General features: G+C 40.8%; 3 protein-coding genes across 4 annotated transcripts; 1 reads left to right on the forward strand and 2 right to left on the reverse strand.

The window, feature by feature from the left end:
* The first annotated feature begins 6,969 nt into the window (after nucleotides 1-6,969).
* On the forward strand, nucleotides 6,970-7,713 carry LOC121981338 (60S ribosomal protein L27-3). The gene has a single exon (XM_042533801.1). It carries the CDS (start codon nucleotides 7,051-7,053, stop codon nucleotides 7,456-7,458), a length of 408 nt encoding a protein of 135 aa, XP_042389735.1. The 5' UTR covers nucleotides 6,970-7,050; the 3' UTR covers nucleotides 7,459-7,713.
* A 4,691-nt stretch (nucleotides 7,714-12,404) lies between these two features.
* Nucleotides 12,405-14,097, reverse strand: LOC121981345 (pentatricopeptide repeat-containing protein At2g15690, mitochondrial-like). Its single transcript, XM_042533814.1, has one exon. The coding sequence runs from the start codon at nucleotides 14,091-14,093 to the stop codon at nucleotides 12,612-12,614; it is 1,482 nt and encodes a 493-aa protein (XP_042389748.1). The 5' UTR covers nucleotides 14,094-14,097; the 3' UTR covers nucleotides 12,405-12,611.
* An 819-nt stretch (nucleotides 14,098-14,916) lies between these two features.
* On the reverse strand, nucleotides 14,917-19,079 carry LOC121981354 (UDP-glucose 4-epimerase GEPI48-like). 2 transcript variants are annotated; one of them, XM_042533825.1, is made up of 9 exons: nucleotides 18,749-19,079; nucleotides 17,361-17,410; nucleotides 17,030-17,165; nucleotides 16,391-16,492; nucleotides 16,082-16,309; nucleotides 15,790-15,871; nucleotides 15,570-15,652; nucleotides 15,300-15,391; nucleotides 14,917-15,216 (listed from the first exon to the last, which is right to left on the reverse strand). In XM_042533825.1, exons 1-9 carry the CDS (start codon nucleotides 18,929-18,931, stop codon nucleotides 15,111-15,113), a joined length of 1,062 nt encoding a protein of 353 aa, XP_042389759.1. In that variant the 5' UTR covers nucleotides 18,932-19,079; the 3' UTR covers nucleotides 14,917-15,110. The 2 variants fall into 2 exon arrangements, with proteins under 2 accessions (XP_042389759.1, XP_042389766.1); XM_042533832.1 differs by lacking the exon at nucleotides 18,749-19,079 and adding an exon at nucleotides 17,490-18,174 and having other exon boundaries at nucleotides 14,918-15,216.
* Nucleotides 19,080-19,926: the final 847 nt, after the last annotated feature.

Genomic DNA, 19,926 nt, shown 5'->3' on the forward strand with positions numbered 1-19,926 from the left:
GCTTGTGCAGCGGCTGTGCAAGAGGCTGTCTGGCTAAGAAGGTTCCTGAAGCATTTGAGAATTACTGAGGACAGTGGGAGTCCTGTTACAGTGTACTGTGACAGTCAAGCTGCAATAACTTTTTCCAAGGATCCCAAATATCACAGCAAAGGCAAGCATATAGAAATTAAGTGTAATTTTGTAAGGAATATTGTTGACAAGAAAAAGGTGACTCTTGAGTACATCCCTACACGAAAAATGCTTGTTGATCCTTTTACTAAGTCATTGCCTAAAGAGTCATTTCATGGGCATGTGAAGTCTTTGGGACTTCGAAGAATGTAACAATTGTAAAGACATTTTGATAAATGAAAAATTCCATGATCTATTCAGTGTATATGTCTTGGTTACATTCGAATAAAAGTCTCGATAAGCATGTTGGCAGATTGGGATTGATCCACTCACATGGACAATCATCTCTATTTGTTAAGTACGAATATAGGTAAGACCGTTGCTTATGGGACAACTTTTGTAGCTGTGAATAGAGACATACCCATAAGTTAAGGTCGCCTTGATATTTGTGTCAAGATGAGATCATTTGTGTAATGATTGGAGTAAATGCACCCACCATTTACTGAATCTGCTTAAAGCCAGATTAGAATTCATATGTTGAATTCAGGATTAGACATTGAGAATGTCTAGATCGAAATCTGTACGATGTTAAATTTGGGGAAAACATGCGCTCTTTTTGGTAAAGAGAATAACATCGTAGCATGTACGATGGAAGGAATATCCTTCCCGAACGACTAGAAGACAACTCTGACAGAGTTTCTGCGTTTAGGAGTGACACCTGCCGAGCCGGAAGAAGCTTGCCTACTGAAGAAGAAGGTAGGACGGTTCACCTTGATTGGGGATCAGCTTTATAAAAGAGTCTTCTCCAAGCCCCTACTCAAATGCGTCGGATCGGAAGATGTTGAATACATTCTGCGGGAGGTGTATCAAGGCTCCTGCGGAGGCCATCCGGGCGGTCATGCACTAGCTCGAAAGATACTCTTGGCCGGATATTTTTGGCCGACCCTCCAAGAAGATGCCACTCAGACGGTAGTCATCTGCTTGTCCTGCCAGAAGTATCACAACCTTCTGCACCGACTGGCCGAGGAAACGAAGGCGTCCACGGTATATTGCTTGTTCGATCAATAGGGCATGGATATCGTTGGGTCATTTCCCATGGCGATCGGTCAACAGAAGTTTTTGCTTGTCGCAGTGGACTACTTCTCTAAGTGGGCAGAAGCCGAGCCACTCGCATGAATAACCGAGCAGATGGTCATTAAATTTATTTGGTAGAACATCATTTGTCGGTTCGGCATCCCACGCTGACTCGTATCAGATAATGGGAGGCAATTCGCTGGTCAAAGGCTTAGACGAGAGTGGTGCGAGGGCTATGGTATCCAATAGGCCTTCATATCGGTGGCCTACCCCCAGAGCAACGGACAAGCCAAAGTCGCCAATTGGGAGATCCGATCCTCAGAGTTTTAAGCGCTCGGCTCGACCACGTTGGAGGCAGTTGGGTCGACGAGCTCCCCAACGTGTTGTGGGCCCTTCGCACAACCCCTAAGGAAGTGACCGGCACAACCCCCATCCATCCAGTATACGGTGGCGAAGTAGTTGTCCCCGTCGAGGTCAGAGTAGAATCCGATCGGGTGCAGCACTACAACGAAGGAAATACCAAACAGAGGCTCATGGAGCTCAACTTGGTGGACGAAACGAGGGCGAAAGCAGTGGTTCGGCTAATGACATACTGGCAATGGATGAAACAAAACTACAATCGGACGGTGATCACGAGATCCTTCCAGGTCGGAGATCTCGTCTGGAAGAAAGTGAAGCCAGTCGACAACATCACCAAGCTCGAGGCCCCATGGGCAGGAACTTTTCAAGATCGTGCATAAGCTCCGTTCGAGCGCCTACTATCTAGAGGATGAAGAGGGAAGGCAGCTCGAGAGGCAATGGAGCCCAAATCATCTTCAACCCTACAGGATAGAATGAGAGGTGCGTAAGTGAATACTATGTATTTTTTGTATATTTCCCGAACACAGGGCAAAATATGAATAAAAAGTGAAGGCCTCTTGAAATGCGTCTCCTTCGACGGTCGAGCGATGACCTTAAACCTGGGTGTACGTCAACGGTCGAGCGACGACCTTAAACTCTTGTCTCCATCAATGGTCGAGCCGCGACCTTAAAACTGAGTCTAAAGCAACGGTCGAGTGGCGACCTTAAACTCTCGTCTTTGTCAATGGTCGAGCGGCAACCTTAAACTCTAGTCTCCACCAACGGTCAAGCGACGACCTTAGACCCGGGATCATATCTACGGTCGAGCGGTGACCTTAAACCCTTGGCTCAGTGAGAGGCCAAGCGTCGATGAATAGCCAACCGTGAACCCGGGTTACTCAAAAGCTCGAAGTCTTCAAGATAAAGTGACTGATCGACACTATTCTTCAAAATACTCCAGGGCCGATCAGAAGTTTGTAGAATCATGATGGAACTCTGAATACAAAAGGGATTAGTCGGCTGGATAGACTAATCATGGACGGTCGGATTCACGAGGCCACGAATTCGTGCAATGCTCAAAGAAAAAGGGAGTAAAGAAAACATACAAGGAGATAAAGCTTGTCCGAACGGACAAGCATTCATTAAGACTTCAAAAGTTTTATAGAAATTTTATAGGGACTCTCGACTTTACTCAAGGTAGTCTAGGGCGTCGTCAGCAGTGACGCAGTAAGTTTATCCCGGCTGATGATGCTACTGGTCAGAGCTGCTGGCAGGTAGCCACTTTCTCTAAGCTGGTCAATCGCTAGGTCGAACAGGCGGAGTGCCCGGTCGACAACTTTGTCGTTGAACGCATCTGAGCGGATATAATTCTTCTTCATCGCCTTGAACCGGTCGACCTCGACATTTTGATAAGTCTTTAAAGCCGCTCAGGAGGCCTCTAGCTCATCCTTCGCGATGGCCAGTGTGGTATCTTTGGCGGCGAGTTGGCCACGAAGGGCAGCGTCTTCGGATGATCGGCTATTCCGCTCGGTGACTAGGAAATCCTCAGCTTCCTTGAATTTTTAGGTGAGGGCCCGGACCTCCTTATTCTTCAGGTCGAGGTCTTCGATAGCCTAATTCTTCCTCGCGTTAGCTGACTCGATTTTATTGTCGAAGGTGGTGACCTGGTTATTGAGTCGAGCCAGCATAGTGGCTACCTTGCACTCTTTTCTCGTTCCGCCTCGAGCAGTTTTGTGCTCTTCGCCATATCGGCTCGTAGTTGGGCCACCTCGGCGTTAGTCTGCTCTTGAGAGGTGGAGGATTGGTCGCTCGACGCCTTCATCTTCTTCATTTCCTCCTCCAAAAATGTGAGCCTTTGGCACATGGCCAGGCTCTCCACCCAGTACTACAAGCAACAAAGAGAATATAAGCGCCGAGCAGAAATGAATTAAAAAGAGTTAACACTTACCCCAGTAGATATCTAGGTGTGGCTGTCCACGAGCGCCCCCGGAGGCATCATCGCCGCACGGGTTTGGGTGTCCCTCATATTTGGGTGAGCTGCCCTTGGGTGATGATTTGGTGCTCAGAGCCTTGGGATGCAGTGTCTGCTGACTCACGCCACTCTTCAGTCGGCAGGTGAAGAATCACCGTAATATGGCGTTGACAGCTCGGGGATGATTGTGTAGAAGTTGCCCGCCCGAACGACCGTGATGAAGACGCCGACCGGATGCCCGACTTCTTGGCCTTCGATTTTGGTGGCAAGAAGGCCACAGGGCGGCGCGCAGACTGTTCGCTGAGGTAGACCGGACAGGGAGGGGATTCGATCTGATGACTCAGGAGCAGTAAACTCTTGGACAGGAGCAAGGGTCCACGTCTCGACCCATTCGGCAAATTGCACCCCCGAAGTGGCGGAGCGCGATGAAGTCTCCGCTCGGCGCCTCTTGCACCTGATCAATGGCTCGGCTGAGGAGGTTAAGCCCGAAGCCCCCTTACCTTAGATGACCGAAAGTCGTTCGAGAGGAAGTGGTGAGCCGTCAGTCGCTCCACCACTCGCCAAAATGGGAGCCGCTTCGCTCTCATCCTGCGGCTCTTCTTGTGAGCCAACCGGGTGTAGGCCGCGACTCTCCAATTCTTCTGCAATGGCTGCATTGATCGTGGCATCTGTAAGCTTCACCTTGCCGGCCATACGTTCGCGCAGCATGACTTTGACTACAAAAGAGGAGGAAAAAATCATTTAGAATCAAAGGAAAGAGTAAAGATGTCGCATACCTAGGCTGAATAGAAGACGGGTGCAGATCAGACTCAAGCCGAAGATATAGAGGACACCCTCCCGCAACAGCTTATGAATGTCATATTTCTGATCGGCCAAAATCGAAGTTGCATTGAGGTAGTCCGATCGGCTCTTGTACTTCTTTAATGGAGGCTGAGTCGTCGCGTCGAGTTGCCAGAGGGTTGGGAAGTATGGCTGCTTGGGAAAGCGCACAAAAAAGAAATACTCCTTCCAGTGTTTGTTGGAGGTCAATATTTTATCAAAGAAAACCAAGTCCACTCGGGCTTGGAAAAGAAAAGCCCCCGGCTCAGAAGATTTGGCATAATAAAAGTAATGAAAGAGTCAAGGAGTAAGGGGAATGTCATGCAGGCGAAAAAGAACCACCACCCCGCACAACAACCGAAAGGAGTTCAGCACCAGTTGATGAAGGAAGATTCGGAAATATTTACACACGGAGGAAAAAAAGGGGTGGATGGGAAATCGCAGAGCGGCGGTAAAATAGTCTCTGAAGAAGCAAATACAGCTGGGCGGCGGGGAATTTAGCTGATCGGAAGGAGAAGAAAGAACAACTTCGTATTCGAGAGGAAACTCAAAAGCGGTTGTCAAACTCTCAGTGTGGCCGACGTCAAATCGTGACTCGGTAGAGGTGTACCAAGGCCCAGGGATGCCGACGGGAGGCTGTAAGGAACTTGCCATCGCAAAACAACGAAAGGTGGAGATGCAAAGGAAAGAAAACCTACTGGCGGAATTTCACCGGAACACTAAGGGACATCAAAAAAACTCAGAAGACGGGGGAGGACAGATGCTTGAAGACGAGAAAACAAGAGGTGATGAGAAGAGAGCTTACTAGAAAGGTCATCGGAGGAGCGAGAATGAAGAATGTTGCCGGAGCACAAAGAGCGTCGCCGAAGAACTCGAAGAGAAGTGCGCAATGGCGGCGACGCACACGGGCTTATAAGCCCCTGGGTCGGTCGACCAAAGTTGTCCGATCTAGGTCGTAGAAACCCAGGCCAAGATCTAACCGTTGAATTTGAACCGCCAAACATCACATTACCAATGGATATCCGCCTGTCACATTAAGCGTGCTCCAGCAGTGGGCAAGACACGCGGTGCATCACCACGGGTTTGCATTTAATGAAGGCATGAGGGCGCGCTCAGCCTTAATGTGAAGAGATTTGCACGATTTCCCAAAAATTTGGGTGACGTAAGCCTGACTCGCGCTCGCCCCAAATAGCCCAAGAAAAGATTTCACAAGTATAAACCCTTCGTTGCGCCGATTAGATTGAGGACAACCGAACGACAAGCTTCAACGGGCCGACCACAGGGAGCAGTCGCATCCCGATCAGAAACCAAGTAATGCCAAAGCCCGATCGGGCGGAAAGATGATCAGATAATTGTCTAGTCAGTCAGACTTGCAGCTTACTTCGACTAGACTTGAGGGGGAAACATGTGATGCGGTGATAATGAGGGGCCCCACCCCGTTGCCATGGTGGAGGTCAAAGACAAGGCGGTTAACGCGTAGAAGACATCGGCTGGTCGGGCGAAGCATTTCCCGACCAGAGAGAAGGCTCCGACCCGCTGTCGCCTTTGACCGACGTTCGAGGGAGACGACGTGCAGAAGCAGAGCCGAGCTGCTACCCCGCTCGCCCAGACAACAGAGCTTCATACGGGTAGAGCTCAATTCCAGCCAAGTGGCTACCCCACTCGGCCTAGCACATGTTCTGGCAGTGACAAAGTGGACATTTAGTCGAGTAGACACACACTGAGGAATAGCAAGGTTCTGGCCGACAAGACGGGCACCAGAACGGTGAGATCCTTGCCGAGCGGCCAACCCGTTCGACTTAATAGTACACTCTCTCTGATATCCAGCGACCTCCTTTTGGGAGTTGGTGTCGCCGACACCGGGCATGGACAACCAGAAGATCGTACGACGAAAACTTCCACTATCACTTTAGAGATATGCTCGGCCCGTTAAGGTACTATGTCAGAGACACTTTACTGACAAGTCTTTTCAGGGAAAACTTTAAGAAGCATGCTCGGCTTGGGAAGCGTGCATGAGTACTACCGGAGCTCTATATAAAAGGGGGGTCTAAGTATCAGCGGAGGTATGTGATATTCACTGTTTGTACTACAGTCTTCTTATTGCTCCGCTTACACTTCATCATCGGTGACTAACTTGAGCGTTGGAGGGCCAACGTCGGGGACCCCTTCCCTGGCTCGACACTAACGTAGTTTCTGTTGTAAGTCTGAGCGGAGTTATAAACGATCAGCGAGAGCGTCACATTCCCGACTTTCCATCTCTTCGACTTTCGGATGGAATCATAGAGTAATTTTATTTTATATTATAATAGTTTTATCAAAGCGGTATTTTTTTTTAAAAAATAGTTACTTTTGATGTGAATGAAAATAAAGATATTTTATTATTTTCTCCTATTTTATTAAAATATAATTTTATAAATAAAATTAAAAATATATATTTCGAATATGGCATGTGTGTCCTGTAAATAAAGACTTTATTTTCAGTCATTTTGAAAAATCGTATTATTTATTATATTTTTACTGTAAAATGCAAAGCATTCAATTCGGCTAATATCCTATCCTAAAGGCCGGCCCGTTTGAACTCGATTGAAGCCCAAATAGCCCTTTCCCGGCGAGGGCAATTGCCAACCCTAACTTTGTACTATAAAGACTTTGTATCCTGAAGGTTGTAATGACTTGAGCGGCGCGATTACGAGGAGTCCATTCGGAGCATCGTCCTCAGCGAGGCGAAGGAGAAGAAAATGGTGAAGTTTCTGAAGCCGAACAAGGCGGTTATTATTTTGCAGGGCCGTTTCGCCGGGCGGAAGGCGGTGATCGTGCGTGCGTTCGACGACGGCACGCGGGAGCGGCCCTACGGCCACTGCCTGGTGGCCGGCATCGGAAAGTACCCGAAGAAGGTCATTCGCAAGGATTCGGCGAAGAAGACGGCCAAGAAGTCGCGCGTGAAGCCGTTCCTGAAGCTGGTGAACTATAACCATATCATGCCTACCCGCTACACCCTCGATGTCGATCTCAAAGATATTGTCACCCTCGACGCGCTCCAATCCCGGGACAAGAAGGTCACTGCTTCCAAGGAGACCAAAGCTCGCTTCGAGGAGCGCTTCAAGACCGGAAAGAACAGGTGGTTCTTCACCAAGCTCAGGTTTTAATAAAAGCATGCGTCTTATTCTATTGTTTGCTGTTTTAGATCTATGTCGATCTCGAATTCTGCTGAGTTTTGTCTATTGGGTTTAGTACGTTCTTATGGTTTAATGGATCAATTTGGTTCATGTGACGATTGAATGTATGTGATTCGTCTATAGAACGATTTACTTTGCTTATCAGTTGGTCTACCATTGACAATGGATCTGCCTAATGTTAGTCATTTTCCAATCGAATTAATCATACGGTTGATCTGTTGCGTATGGCTATTTCCGAATTATTGATCATTTTATTCTGTTTCATACACATGAATAAAAATAAGTCACGGTTGAGAGATTCTGCAATCATCTGTCATTTTTAGTAGCGAATGTGTAACATAATTGTTGTAACTTTGTTATTAGATTAGATTAGATTGAGCCATAATTATTGATTGAATTTTAGTACGTGTTTAGCTAGATGCTCAATTTTGAGAAGTCAGCGGAGTTTAGTTATTTGTTTAGTAGCATGAACAAGATGAACGTGTTTTTTTTTAAATCAACTATTCATTATATATTTTGTACTAGGATGAAACACTATAACTTAAGTCCACAATTCTAGAGTGTATTCTCATAATGCAAGGGTTGCCTCATCTCAAGCTCTTGTAGCCACAACTCCTTGATCGAGGAAATTGGCTACTTCTCTTTGCCATTTTCAACTTTTAGTTACATTGAAGTTAAATAAACAGTGTACAACCCTTTATGAAAGGTCAACAAGTTATGCTTGGGTAATTCTTTGTTAGTTGTATTACTTTTATGTGTGTGTGTGGAATCTGTTGGTTTCTACCTCACTCTACTATCACATATACAAATACACCATGCGATGTTAAATGTGGGCATGACTATTGTAGCACTAGCAGTCTCAAAATGCATATTCATGGGCAAATGTTCAAATATGTTGTAGGCATAATTTTGGCTTATTCAATTGGATGTCCATATTCATGTTATGGTGTTCATCAATACTTCACCTCAATTAATTAATTATTTATTTATTGTCGATTTGTCGCTCAACTAGGAAAAGCTAAGATAAAAACAAAGACAATGAGAGCTTTCTCCATTGAAATAGGTTGTAAACCATGATCTGATATGGAAAGACAAAGTAATACATCTAGAAAAAACTGGGAAACCAAAAACCGGTTCGGAACCGGTAGCTTTCTGGTTCCGGTTTAACGGTTATCTGATTTTTACTGGTTTACCGGTTGGTTCCTGGTTTAGGATTTTTTTTACCGGTAAATTGGTAAAACTGAGATAAACTTAGGGTGTGCCTGGAGTGAATGAATTTGGAAATTTCAGAAATTGGGAATTTGGGAGGAGAGAGTCTGAGACAGATGGGGAGTTTTCTCATTTCTGTTTACTTTTTAGTCTTTTCTTTGTGGAATTTTTTAGCTGGGTCTTTAGTTAATTAGTTTGTCAAAAGAAAATCTTATAACCCACTTCACTAAGTCCACTTACCTAGGCCCTATTTTGTTACCGCTGCTTGGTTGGAACCGGTTCAATCGGAACCGGTAGAACCGGTAAGAATACTGGTCGGTTAATCGCTTCTATATAAAATGTGGTAAACTGGAATTGAGGTCAGTTAATCGCTTTTATATAAAATGTGGTAAACTGGAATTGATAAATCGGTTAACCGACCGGTTGAACAGATCTATCTAGAGTAGGACATCAATAGGTTGTAGCATTTATTTGTACATATCTATTCAATGATCTATCCAACAATCTTCAGAATTCAACCTTTTTTGATATAGATTATATATATGTGCTCTAGAAACAAATATATCATCTATCTTCCTTAGAAATCATAGATCCCACATGGCTAGAGCTGACGTGTATAACGCTAATTCAAGACATTTCTGAACAAACAGCAAATATAGTAACCAACTTGTACTTTCACATATTTATGAGTCAACTATGTAAATCATTGATTGATGACACAGTAGCATTAAGCAGCGCAGAGATCAGAGATATAGAGAATAATTATATGGTTCTTAATTTTGTAGACTGAGAAATAGAAACAATTGATCATCTTGAAATCTTTGTAGTGTGTTGTACGGTTGGCCAATTGAGTTTTATTTTGCTTAATCCTGTTTGAGGGCATACTTTGAACGCATAACGTTCATCTTAATTTATTTTTACCTGATACTCCGAATTTATAACTGGTAGAGGAACTTAGAAGGAAGTATGCAAGCTTTGTTTGTGCATGATTAAAACACGAATTAGGTGAGTTTTATAATTGCGATTGAATAGTAACTTAGATGGCTAGATGAAAAATAGACGTGCATTTGAAAAAGTTAAAAGTTGCAAAAACTTGAAGGAAGTGTGATCGCATAAAAAAAGATCATTAGCAAACGTTGTTTCGTAATTTTGACCCTCTTACTTGGTACTTATGTCATTGTATCACATGAAAAATTTGTTCGGTCGTTGCATTTAACACTTAGTATGGATTCTTCTTTTTCATATTCAACTCTTATGCTATTCAATTATCTAAAGAATAGATAGAGTGAACAAGCATGATAGGTAGACAACCAGTGTAGTTGGAGTAATGAAACCAAATTAGCGAAGAGAGTTTAATGGCTTGGATCAATCAAGCAGATCTAATGGTGGTTGGTAGTTCGAGTCGATATCCAAACAAATTAGATGGACTTAATGATAAACATGATTGATTGACCGTCAAGGTTGGTAAGATGTTTGGCCAATTAATTTGCACAAGACAAAATGATTATTTTAGAGCTATGAATTCATTATATTATTGCATCCCTTTTATGCGAAAGGGTGTTTGGTTGGTTTATGTATGTTTCATTTTTATTTTTTGAAAAATATACATTTTCTATAAAATAAAAAATAATTTTTAGTCATTCTCTATTTTTCAAAAAAATGTTATTTAGTTTTTTAAAAAACAAATGTAAAAAATATAAATTAAATATCATTTTTCAGAAATATATATATTTTCAAAAAATAAAAATAAAAAACATACAAACCAATGCCTCCTAAATTTTTCATATTTTCTTATAAGCAGCAACGCAGTACTTGGACAAAATTCTCGAACCACATAGTTTAAGGTGCGTAATTCTCCAATTGGACATTCCAAAGTAAAGATCACGTAATTGCTCTCTTCTCGCATCAATGTAATTTCACCGTACAAAAAACATTATCTTAACATCATATTCGAAACTTAGCATCAGAGATTCAACTCTTACTCAACTGGCATCGAGTTAGGTCAATTATTGAATAATCACCCACAAAAGCATACGCGCTCCATCAATAACCAAACAATGGCATGATAAGGCTACTAAAAGGTTCTAACAATAAAAAACACTAAACTCAAATATATAAACAAATATTACAAGCATTCAATGCATAAGTACGAACTATTATAATTACATGACATTTTCCCCTCGCTGTCAAAGTAGTTCTAATTTAATAATGTGCAAATTCGATGGAGTGTCTCCTGCGAATTGATGGCAGAGATGAATAGTGGATGGCAGATATGCATCTAATTGTTTTTTAAATAAAATGACACATTTAGATAATCAAAATTCAATCGGAGTGAATTGAGCTGTATTTTAAAATAAATATCTGAAACATCTCCAAAATCCAAATATATTATATTTATCGTACCCATAAACTGTCTCGACGGATAAATTTTTAGTCCGCCCCTATTTGATGGAGCCTTTTCCTACACTCTATACAGATCAGGATAGTTCCGGGATTTGTTGTGATAGTAAGTGAACGGATAAATTTCTCAAATAATGAGAGTTTAATTTTTACGCATCACAAATAAACACATGGTGCTTAAATTAATCATGGTGTCAAGCTATGTCCTATGATCTATTTATGCTTTCTGAATTTATTCGATCATCGGTGAAAAATTCTATGGGCCTGAGTTGACCATCTTTAAGTGAATGAAAGATATAAATATCTAAACACCTGAACTTTTGTTTATATAGATCATGGCAATTTAATTAGAGTACTCACATATAACCAAGTTTGTACTTAGATGATTGTCACGTAAAAAGAAAGATCTAATCTGGAAAATAATCTCTTGGATACCGCTCGATGACCCGAATTTACCCTAATTTATCTTCCTTCCAAATGCTTTAGGATGGACGTTGTCACATATCAATTCAATTAGAACGAATGCAACATGAATACTAAAGCATCAGTAAGAAACATCATCGGGCAACTGCAAAACATATCCATCCAATCTAAACAAGATAAAACTTCAAGTAATCCATGGTTAACCCTCGGAGTCAAACAAAGCTTCTTGCGTAGCCTGGAAAGAAATACCAAGTGAATTGGTCCACAAAGTGATTCTCTGATATGTAGAAGGAATATTGGATCAAGTCACTGGGAAGAAGCATTGGGTTAGAGGTAGGGCTGTAATCGAATCAAACTGAGCGAGCTTCAAGAAGGGGTGTTGTGTCATGTGTGGATTCCACATGAAGGCCCATTCATTTAAGTTTTTTCTAGTGTTCCCCTCCCCCGCAGCATACATGATCCCACTTCAACAACCTGAAGACTACAGTTACAGACAACCTCAGGAAGGAATTTATCTCTGGCTCGCTCTACGAGCATATATGCACTCAGCGAGATTTGTTATAAGCATATTCAAATATGAAACTCAAACTTAATCTAGCCATCTAGATCATAAAGACAAATCTATAGACGGTGAGTAAAAGCACCAAAATAATGGAAACAGTTTTCCTTGACAGTAAAGTATCTCAAAAATTCTATAACAAATCCAAAAGATAAGTTACTCTCTGGAATTGTCATGAGCTAAGTCAAACTGTGAGGTAGAAACCTATTTAAACCCAAAGTCCAAATGTGCAATACATATTTCATCATATGCATCAGATGTTCAGAATCAGTTTATCAATTGAAAACTACAATCCACATGCTACTGTTCAAGACACTCAGAGACATAGATAAATAATTTAGTAGACTTGTGCAAGTATTTGAACTTACAAAAATAGCCTTAAGATTTAAGAACCAGTGAGTCCACGACATTGATGAAAAGCATACAAATGCGCCTAGCCCAAATGTTTACCATCATGACTTAGAGGGTCCATGTGCAGAAAATATGCAAATTCAATGAAGAAAAGGTTTGGCGGTACGTGGACTAAGAAGCTTCACCAGTAGTCACCACAAGAGCACTTGCCATCCTTGAAATGGTGAAATCGTTTATTATCCCTAACAATGAGCTCTCTTCCAACAATCCTTGACATGATCTTGATTGCGTTATGACAGTCACCACATATTCTGAGATTCTTGATGATTCGTAATGGGGTCCTTGCAGGAGTACTTATCAGTCCATAAGCAATTGCCAACCTCTCACTGTGGTAGAGCAATGCCTGTTCCTTGGCTTCCTGATCAATATCATGGAGCACATATCGAGTATCAGGCACATAAACCTGTTCTTTGACCACCTTCTTTTCAATCTTTGGGGGCAACCGGTATTCTGCAAGCATGTTCCTTCCTTCCAGCATGTTCAAGCCAGATCGTCTCTTGGCTGGAGGTGTTGGAATCTTGGATGCAACAGTCTTGGTAGGATCCATGGAAACCATGAGCTCCCCAGCTCGATCCTCAAGATCTATATCACCCTGAGCCCGAGCCAAATTCATCATCACTTCCCACACAGCAACTGGTGGTTCGAATGGCAACTTCTTGATGAAATCTAGTGCCTCATTAAGGTGACCTGATTTCCCAAGGACTTCAATTAAACCAATGTAATGCTCAATCTGTGGAGGTATCCCGTACTCCTTGCTCATGGACTCGAAATGAATGAATCCCTCTTCGATTGCCTCTGCACTTGCACAAGCAGACAAAACAGAAAGAAAGGTCCTTCCATTGGGCATCACTCCAATCTTCCTCATTTGCTCATACATCTGCAATCCATCATCACCCATGTTATTTGCAGCATATCCATCAATCATCAGATGCCAGGAGTCCATAGTTCTATCAGGCATTCTATCAAACACTCGACGAGCATCGACCATGCTGCCACACTTTGAGAACATCTCCAGCAGCTTGTTATTGATCTGGAGGTCGGCACGGAAGGGCGATCGGAAAAAGGACTCATAAATCCTTTTCAATTCTTCGAGATGCTTCGGGTCAGAGCAGGCAGCGACAAGGTCGAAGAAGGTAGGAGGGTCCGGACAGATGCCCTGGCTCAACAAACCAACAACTTCCTTGAGCTTACCCTCTCGGGCAAGGGCGAGAAGGTCAGCAGGGCCGGGAGGAGGAGCCGGCGGGTTGTCACCTATCGGGGAAGGAGGACGGTGGTCGTATGGCGGTGGCGGGCGTTGGTGCTGATTTTGCGGCGACCAGTGATTAGGATTTCTGTGGTCCTGTGGAAAGGTACGAGGGCCGTAAGAATGGGGCGGCGGCGGCGGCGGCGGCGGCGGCGGCGCGGATGGGTGTCTCTGAAAGTTATTGGGGGCGGCGGCGGCGTACGTACTGAGGCATCGGGAAGAGAGGTTGGGGGAGAGGAAAGGAAAGACCTTTGCGTTCGCAAGGACGGATGAGCGGAAGATCGGGAGACGCCCCTTGAAGAGAGTGGTGGCGAGCATGGTGTTACCAGCACGATGGACCGCCATGAACGAAGTGGCCATTAGACGGGAGGAATCCAAAACCCTACTACGCTTATCTTATAATCGACAGTAAATTTTCACTTTGCTCCCCAATAGTTTCTAAATACTTTTGTTATACCAATATTTTCTAAAATAAAAATTCCTAACAATCTGTTGTCTTAAAATCATTCCATTTTTTTTTCAAATTTGTTTTTATAGTTTTAGTTAATATATAAATCTAGCTTAGTATTTACAGTTTAAAAATTTTAAACTTTGTGCTAAAATTTAAATAAAAACTATTTAAGCTCTTTTTAAAATTATACTTAAATTCTAAACTTAAATACCTTTAATGGTGTTGTTAAACATAATTTATAAAGGGAACCATATATTAACCATTTTTTTTTTTTTAAAAAAAAAATCTGCTAAATTTAAAAATTTTAATTGGCTAAGCTAAATTTATAAAAAAAGGCACATCCCAATGGGACTAAATGATTGGATTTAAAAAATAAACCTTCATTTTAAACATACTACCAATGTTACCATTGAGGATGTCCTTAATAACTTTTGATGTGATAGATGATATGATAAAAATAAATCAACTTTTAGGTTGACTCTATTGAAATGCGTTAAGCGTGCGTTATATTATCAATTTTTGTTGATTTTTATGTTTCAAAATTGACATTTCATTTTCAAATATTTTGGCCCAAGGTAAGAATAGCTCACATTATTTGGCACCATAAAAAAAGAAAAACTAAGGAATTCCAACAGATCTAGTTATTATAATTTCATATCTTGATAATAAATAATAATCACGAGATCAAAAATACATCTATATTTAAAAAAATAACACAACATTTCATTAGAAATTAATATTTTATTTTATTTTATGAACCAAACATGCCTCTTTATGCTAAAACATGGCAGGCAAGTTGACCAACTAGAAAACATAACAGAAATAACGAGAGATATAAAAAATGACAAACAGTGGCTACTAAAGAAGGAGAAGAAAAAGAAGAAAGAAATCCACTTTCAGATACTAAGTTCGTTGAATTGATCGAGTTATGTTGATGGGTCGGCGGATTCGTTTGGTTTCCCATATCCCCATGGATTCTTGCTAGCCCAATTCCATTGATCTCTACACATCTCTTCGATGCCATATTTTGCCCTGCAATAATAATAACAAACAAAAACATATCTATTAAAACGGCAATTAAATCTCGAATTTGTATAAGGTAAAATATCACGTACTTCCAATTAAGCTCTTTCTCTGCTTTGCTGGTAGATGCATAAACAGTCTCAGAGTCACCTGGTCGTCTTCCAGCCATTACCAGAGGAATTTTCTAAAAGAACTCAAATGTTAGAAAGCAGAAACCGCAGGATCCTTCTTTTTTTCCCTGAATCTAATGAAGCATCTTTTGTTTAATCTATTATTTGGTGTTAATTGCTGTTACATCATTTGGAATTAAGGGCACGAATGCTTAAGGTGAATTATTTGTACAAGTTTCAAGAGATCAGTACCTTTCCAGAAGCCTTCTCAAATGCTTCAACCATTTCCAAGACAGATGTTCCCTTACCAGTTCCTAAATTATAGACATCGCAACCTGCTAATTGAAAAAGTATTCATGAAATTAAAGGGTACTGAGAAATTGTACAAATAGACGCACGAGAGAAATCAAGGTCGAGAAGAACAAAAACTATGGAAGAAATTGTTGCAAGTGAAGTTTCCAAATCCACGCACCTGTTTTATTACTCTGAAATAGTTTCTCTACGGCTGCAATATGCCCATCTGCTAAATCGACCACATGAATGTAATCCCTTACCTGAAATTACAGTGGAAATTTTGTAAGCAAGAAACCACCATCACATACATTAGATTATTGCATCCTGCCTTTCCATCCACCCGCCTTGACTAGTTAGATTATTGATGAAATGAAGAAAGAATCTTGAATGGAATAATAGCATGAGTTGTAAATATAATACATTGATCTTTTACTGAGACTCAAATATCGATGCTTAAGTAAGATTATTACCCCTGTGCCATCTTTAGTTGAATAATCATTTCCAAAAACCGTGAGAGCAGGTCTCCTCCCGACAGCCACTTGTTGCACGAATGGCATGAGATTATTAGGAATTCCTCGAGGATCTTCGCCTATGAATCCGCTAGGATGAGCGCCAACAGGATTGAAGTATCTCAGTAGAACTATGTCCCATTCACCATCACCGAGTTGGATATCACGGCAAATCTCCTCAATCATGAGCTGTAGTAAAATAATAGTAAATGAATCAGTAAAGCAGATAGGCCGAGAGATAAAGACAATAGGGACATATGAAGAATCTACCTTAGTTCGTCCATAAGGGTTTGTAGCACATAAGGGAAATTCTTCTGTACACGGCACTTCCTTTGGCCAACCGTAGACAGTAGCTGATGATGAGAATACAAGCTGTAATATTGGAACATGATTTCTTAATTAGTTGCAGTTTTTCAGTAAATTAAAGAAGTACCTGATAATGCCTGATGATATAACTGTCATTGTGTGTAAAAGAAACTACTTTGTTGAGTGGCAAACCAAAATTTCTACATACTTTGTGAAGATAATAATATTGCTTAGACATATTTAAAAAATAAGGAGGTAGATCTTTAAAGCATCATTAATGTGAATTAAAAAAAAAAAGAGAAAAAGAAAATAAAAGTGGTTCCTAAACAGGGGCTTGCATTATTACAGATTGCATGAGTCTGAGAACTTAAGATATGGTATCAGCATAAAACAAGCACTATTTAGAAGAATCTAATGGACTAATATACAGCAATAATTCTAAGAAAAGTTATATTTCTGTCATTCACTGATTCACATCAGCTTCACTATTATTATAATTTTCTATTCTTCTGAAAGATGCCTTGGTGAATTGAATTTCACTTTCCATTATCACCAGGTTTGTTTTGTTGAATAACTTCCCATTCAAAAATCTGGTTAGAATACCTTTTTGCATCCATGCTCGGCCATCGTTTCTAAGAGAATGATTGTGCCAATAATGTTATTGTTATAATAAAGCAAGGGCTTTTGAACACTTTCTCCCACTGCCTTCAATCCGGCAAAGTGTATAACAGCATCAAATCTGCGAAGGAAATCAAAAGTATAAATAAAAGTTCAACATTTATTACAAGAAAACTACTAATCACTCCTTGAAGAAAAGGAATAACTAAGGACAGGCGCTCACACATGAGGATTTTATAAAACATTTATCCTTTATCTATTAGTGGCTAAAGTATATATTGGGTGTAACTCTGATCATTATTGGGAAAAAACTTACTTGGTTGTAGCAAAAAGTTTCTTCAGTGCATCCCTATCCCGAAGGTCAATCTGCAGAAGCATAGAGGAAATGAGAAACCAAGACCACGTGACATGTTATACCCAATAGTATACAGCAGCCAAGATATACCATCAAACAGGACACCAGTAGAGTTGCATATTAAACTAAATACATATGCACACGATTGAGAAATATTAGATAAAGTAAACAAATAGTATAATTGGATATGGAGCTGCAGCTCGATGTTTCGGAGTTGCATTGAAGACCTTGGGGTAAAATAATAACAAAAGATTAGAGAACGAATATATGTATGAGGAAAAAAATTAAAAGAGATATACTATTAATTAAAGAAGCCGGTGGATCAAAAGCATCACATATTTAAGTAATAGTGGTGTATTCGTAAGAAGCCAAACTGGGCATTCCAATGCAAGGTTTTGAAATGAAAAAGCTGAATACAAAAATTCTAACCATTGTGGGTGCTAAGTTTATAGTTCAAGAGCAATACTGAAATTTTAAAACTGCTATTTTATTTTGAAATTGATGTAATATGTATATAGTTATGCAATTACATGTTATGAATTGGCCCATATATGAATCATTTATCATTTATAGCTTTAAATCATTTATAACTATTGGAGATGTTTCAATAAATTTTTAGAATATTAATGTGACATGATATGACATATTGGGAGCATAAAAAAAGGTTTGTAGAACTTTAATAATTGGAGATGCCGTTAGGGCATAGAGATACGCAAAAAGATTGAAGAGATGCACCCAAGAATTCACCCCTCCGAGACAGCAATTCCGATTTCCACGGACAGATGAAAACATACAATGGCGATCCACAGATATTATTCCCACACTAAATCATGCTGCATAATTGTCAAAAAGAATGCGACCATTTGCAAATTTCATGAGAATATGGTGCAATTTCCACGAGAAAGTGTATCAACCAAGCGATTTGGCATCTGATACGCAACAAGTGTCACAATATAATTGAGGACTACCGAACAGAGTCGAAACACTTGGTATATATCCTAGCAAATAAAGATGAAGAGACCGGAAGACACTTATCGCCAGCAAGAATAAAGGGGGAGAAAAACGTGACGCAACCATCAACAATACCGCTAAACTTCTTCCATTAAAAAGATCGTAAGAAAAATCAAACCACGTTTGCCAGGGAATAACAATCTCTGCTAGTCAATCCCTACTTGTACTAGTTAAAAGCTGCATAGCCGCATAGGCGACTCGAATCGAGAAAACACATCCAAAAAATCAAACCTTGCACATCCAAAAGCACAAATTTCTACGAGGACATCCACCCCGATCCAAATACCCTAAAATCCCGCTTCGGGAACCAAAGTGCAAAAGAAAAACAAATCGAATACCTTATGGAAGGTCAGGTTCTTGCCGCAGTCCCCGGCGAGTTCTGCGACGCGCTCGAGGGAGGCCTCCGAGGAGTTATCGAGGTTATCCACCACGGAGACGCTGAATCCCGCGAGGAGAAGCTGCATGACGGTGTGACTGCCGATGTAGCCGGCGCCGCCGGTGACCAAAATTTTCTTCGCCATGGCGTATCGAGACGGAGGGAGAGACGAGAAAACGTGTGCAATCGGTCGTAATATTGGGAGTGAAAAGGAAGGAAATTAGCGAAAGCAACAACGGAGAGAAGAGAGCGGGGGAAGCGGGAGCGACGGAAGCGGGAGAGCGATGACGGCAAGCGAGGGAAAGGAAACGCGTGTGCGTGTCTATATATAGCCGCTTTTCAAAATCATCAATTAGATGTTTTTTTTTTCTGATGTTCCTATTTTACCCTTCTGAATAAGTTAACAAATAATCATAAATTCAGAAAAATATTATAATAAAGCCTCGGAGATTTTAAAATCATAAATGCGCTGCTATTATTATCTTAAATTCCAGAAATACTATTATTTGATTGGCAATAAATCTTATAGTTGATAAATATAGATTACGCTGAGATAAATAATTCTAACATAATTAAATAATACCATAGCATATTAAATATTTCTAATGGCTCCCAAATTACTTCACCTTTCATGAAGGTGAAGTGCCTTTGGATCTCGTGTTACTTAGCACTGCAGGATGTCAATTATATTCGATTCATTCTGATGGAGAAGTGTCATGGCCGGAAATTTGTAGTACTATTTATATTTATCACATGACATGATCATTCAGCAATGTTCAAGGAAAAAACATTGATTAAAATTGAATCTAATAATTATGCAGTCGGCTTTGAATAAAAAATAAGTGATGCTGTATCACATGCATCTTATGTAGGGTCTAAAGAACCACCTCAAGTATATAACATTTGAAGAATCATGTGAGTGAATTGAAGGAAGTAGTAGAACTAGCCGTAAGCTTGTGAATTGAGTTTGGTTAATTATTGCTGCATCTGCTTTGTGTGATCTGTACTTTGTTCCATTTTAAAAAGGGTTTGTATAATCACTAAGTAGATCAAAAGCTTGACTTCAACGATATGTCCTTTAACTCTTTTCTTTAAAAAATAATAATTCGAATTATTTATTTATTTGACTCTGTGGACACG

The sequence above is a fragment of the Zingiber officinale genome, chromosome 1B, assembly GCF_018446385.1.
Source record: "Zingiber officinale cultivar Zhangliang chromosome 1B, Zo_v1.1, whole genome shotgun sequence".
NCBI lineage: Eukaryota > Viridiplantae > Streptophyta > Magnoliopsida > Zingiberales > Zingiberaceae > Zingiber > Zingiber officinale.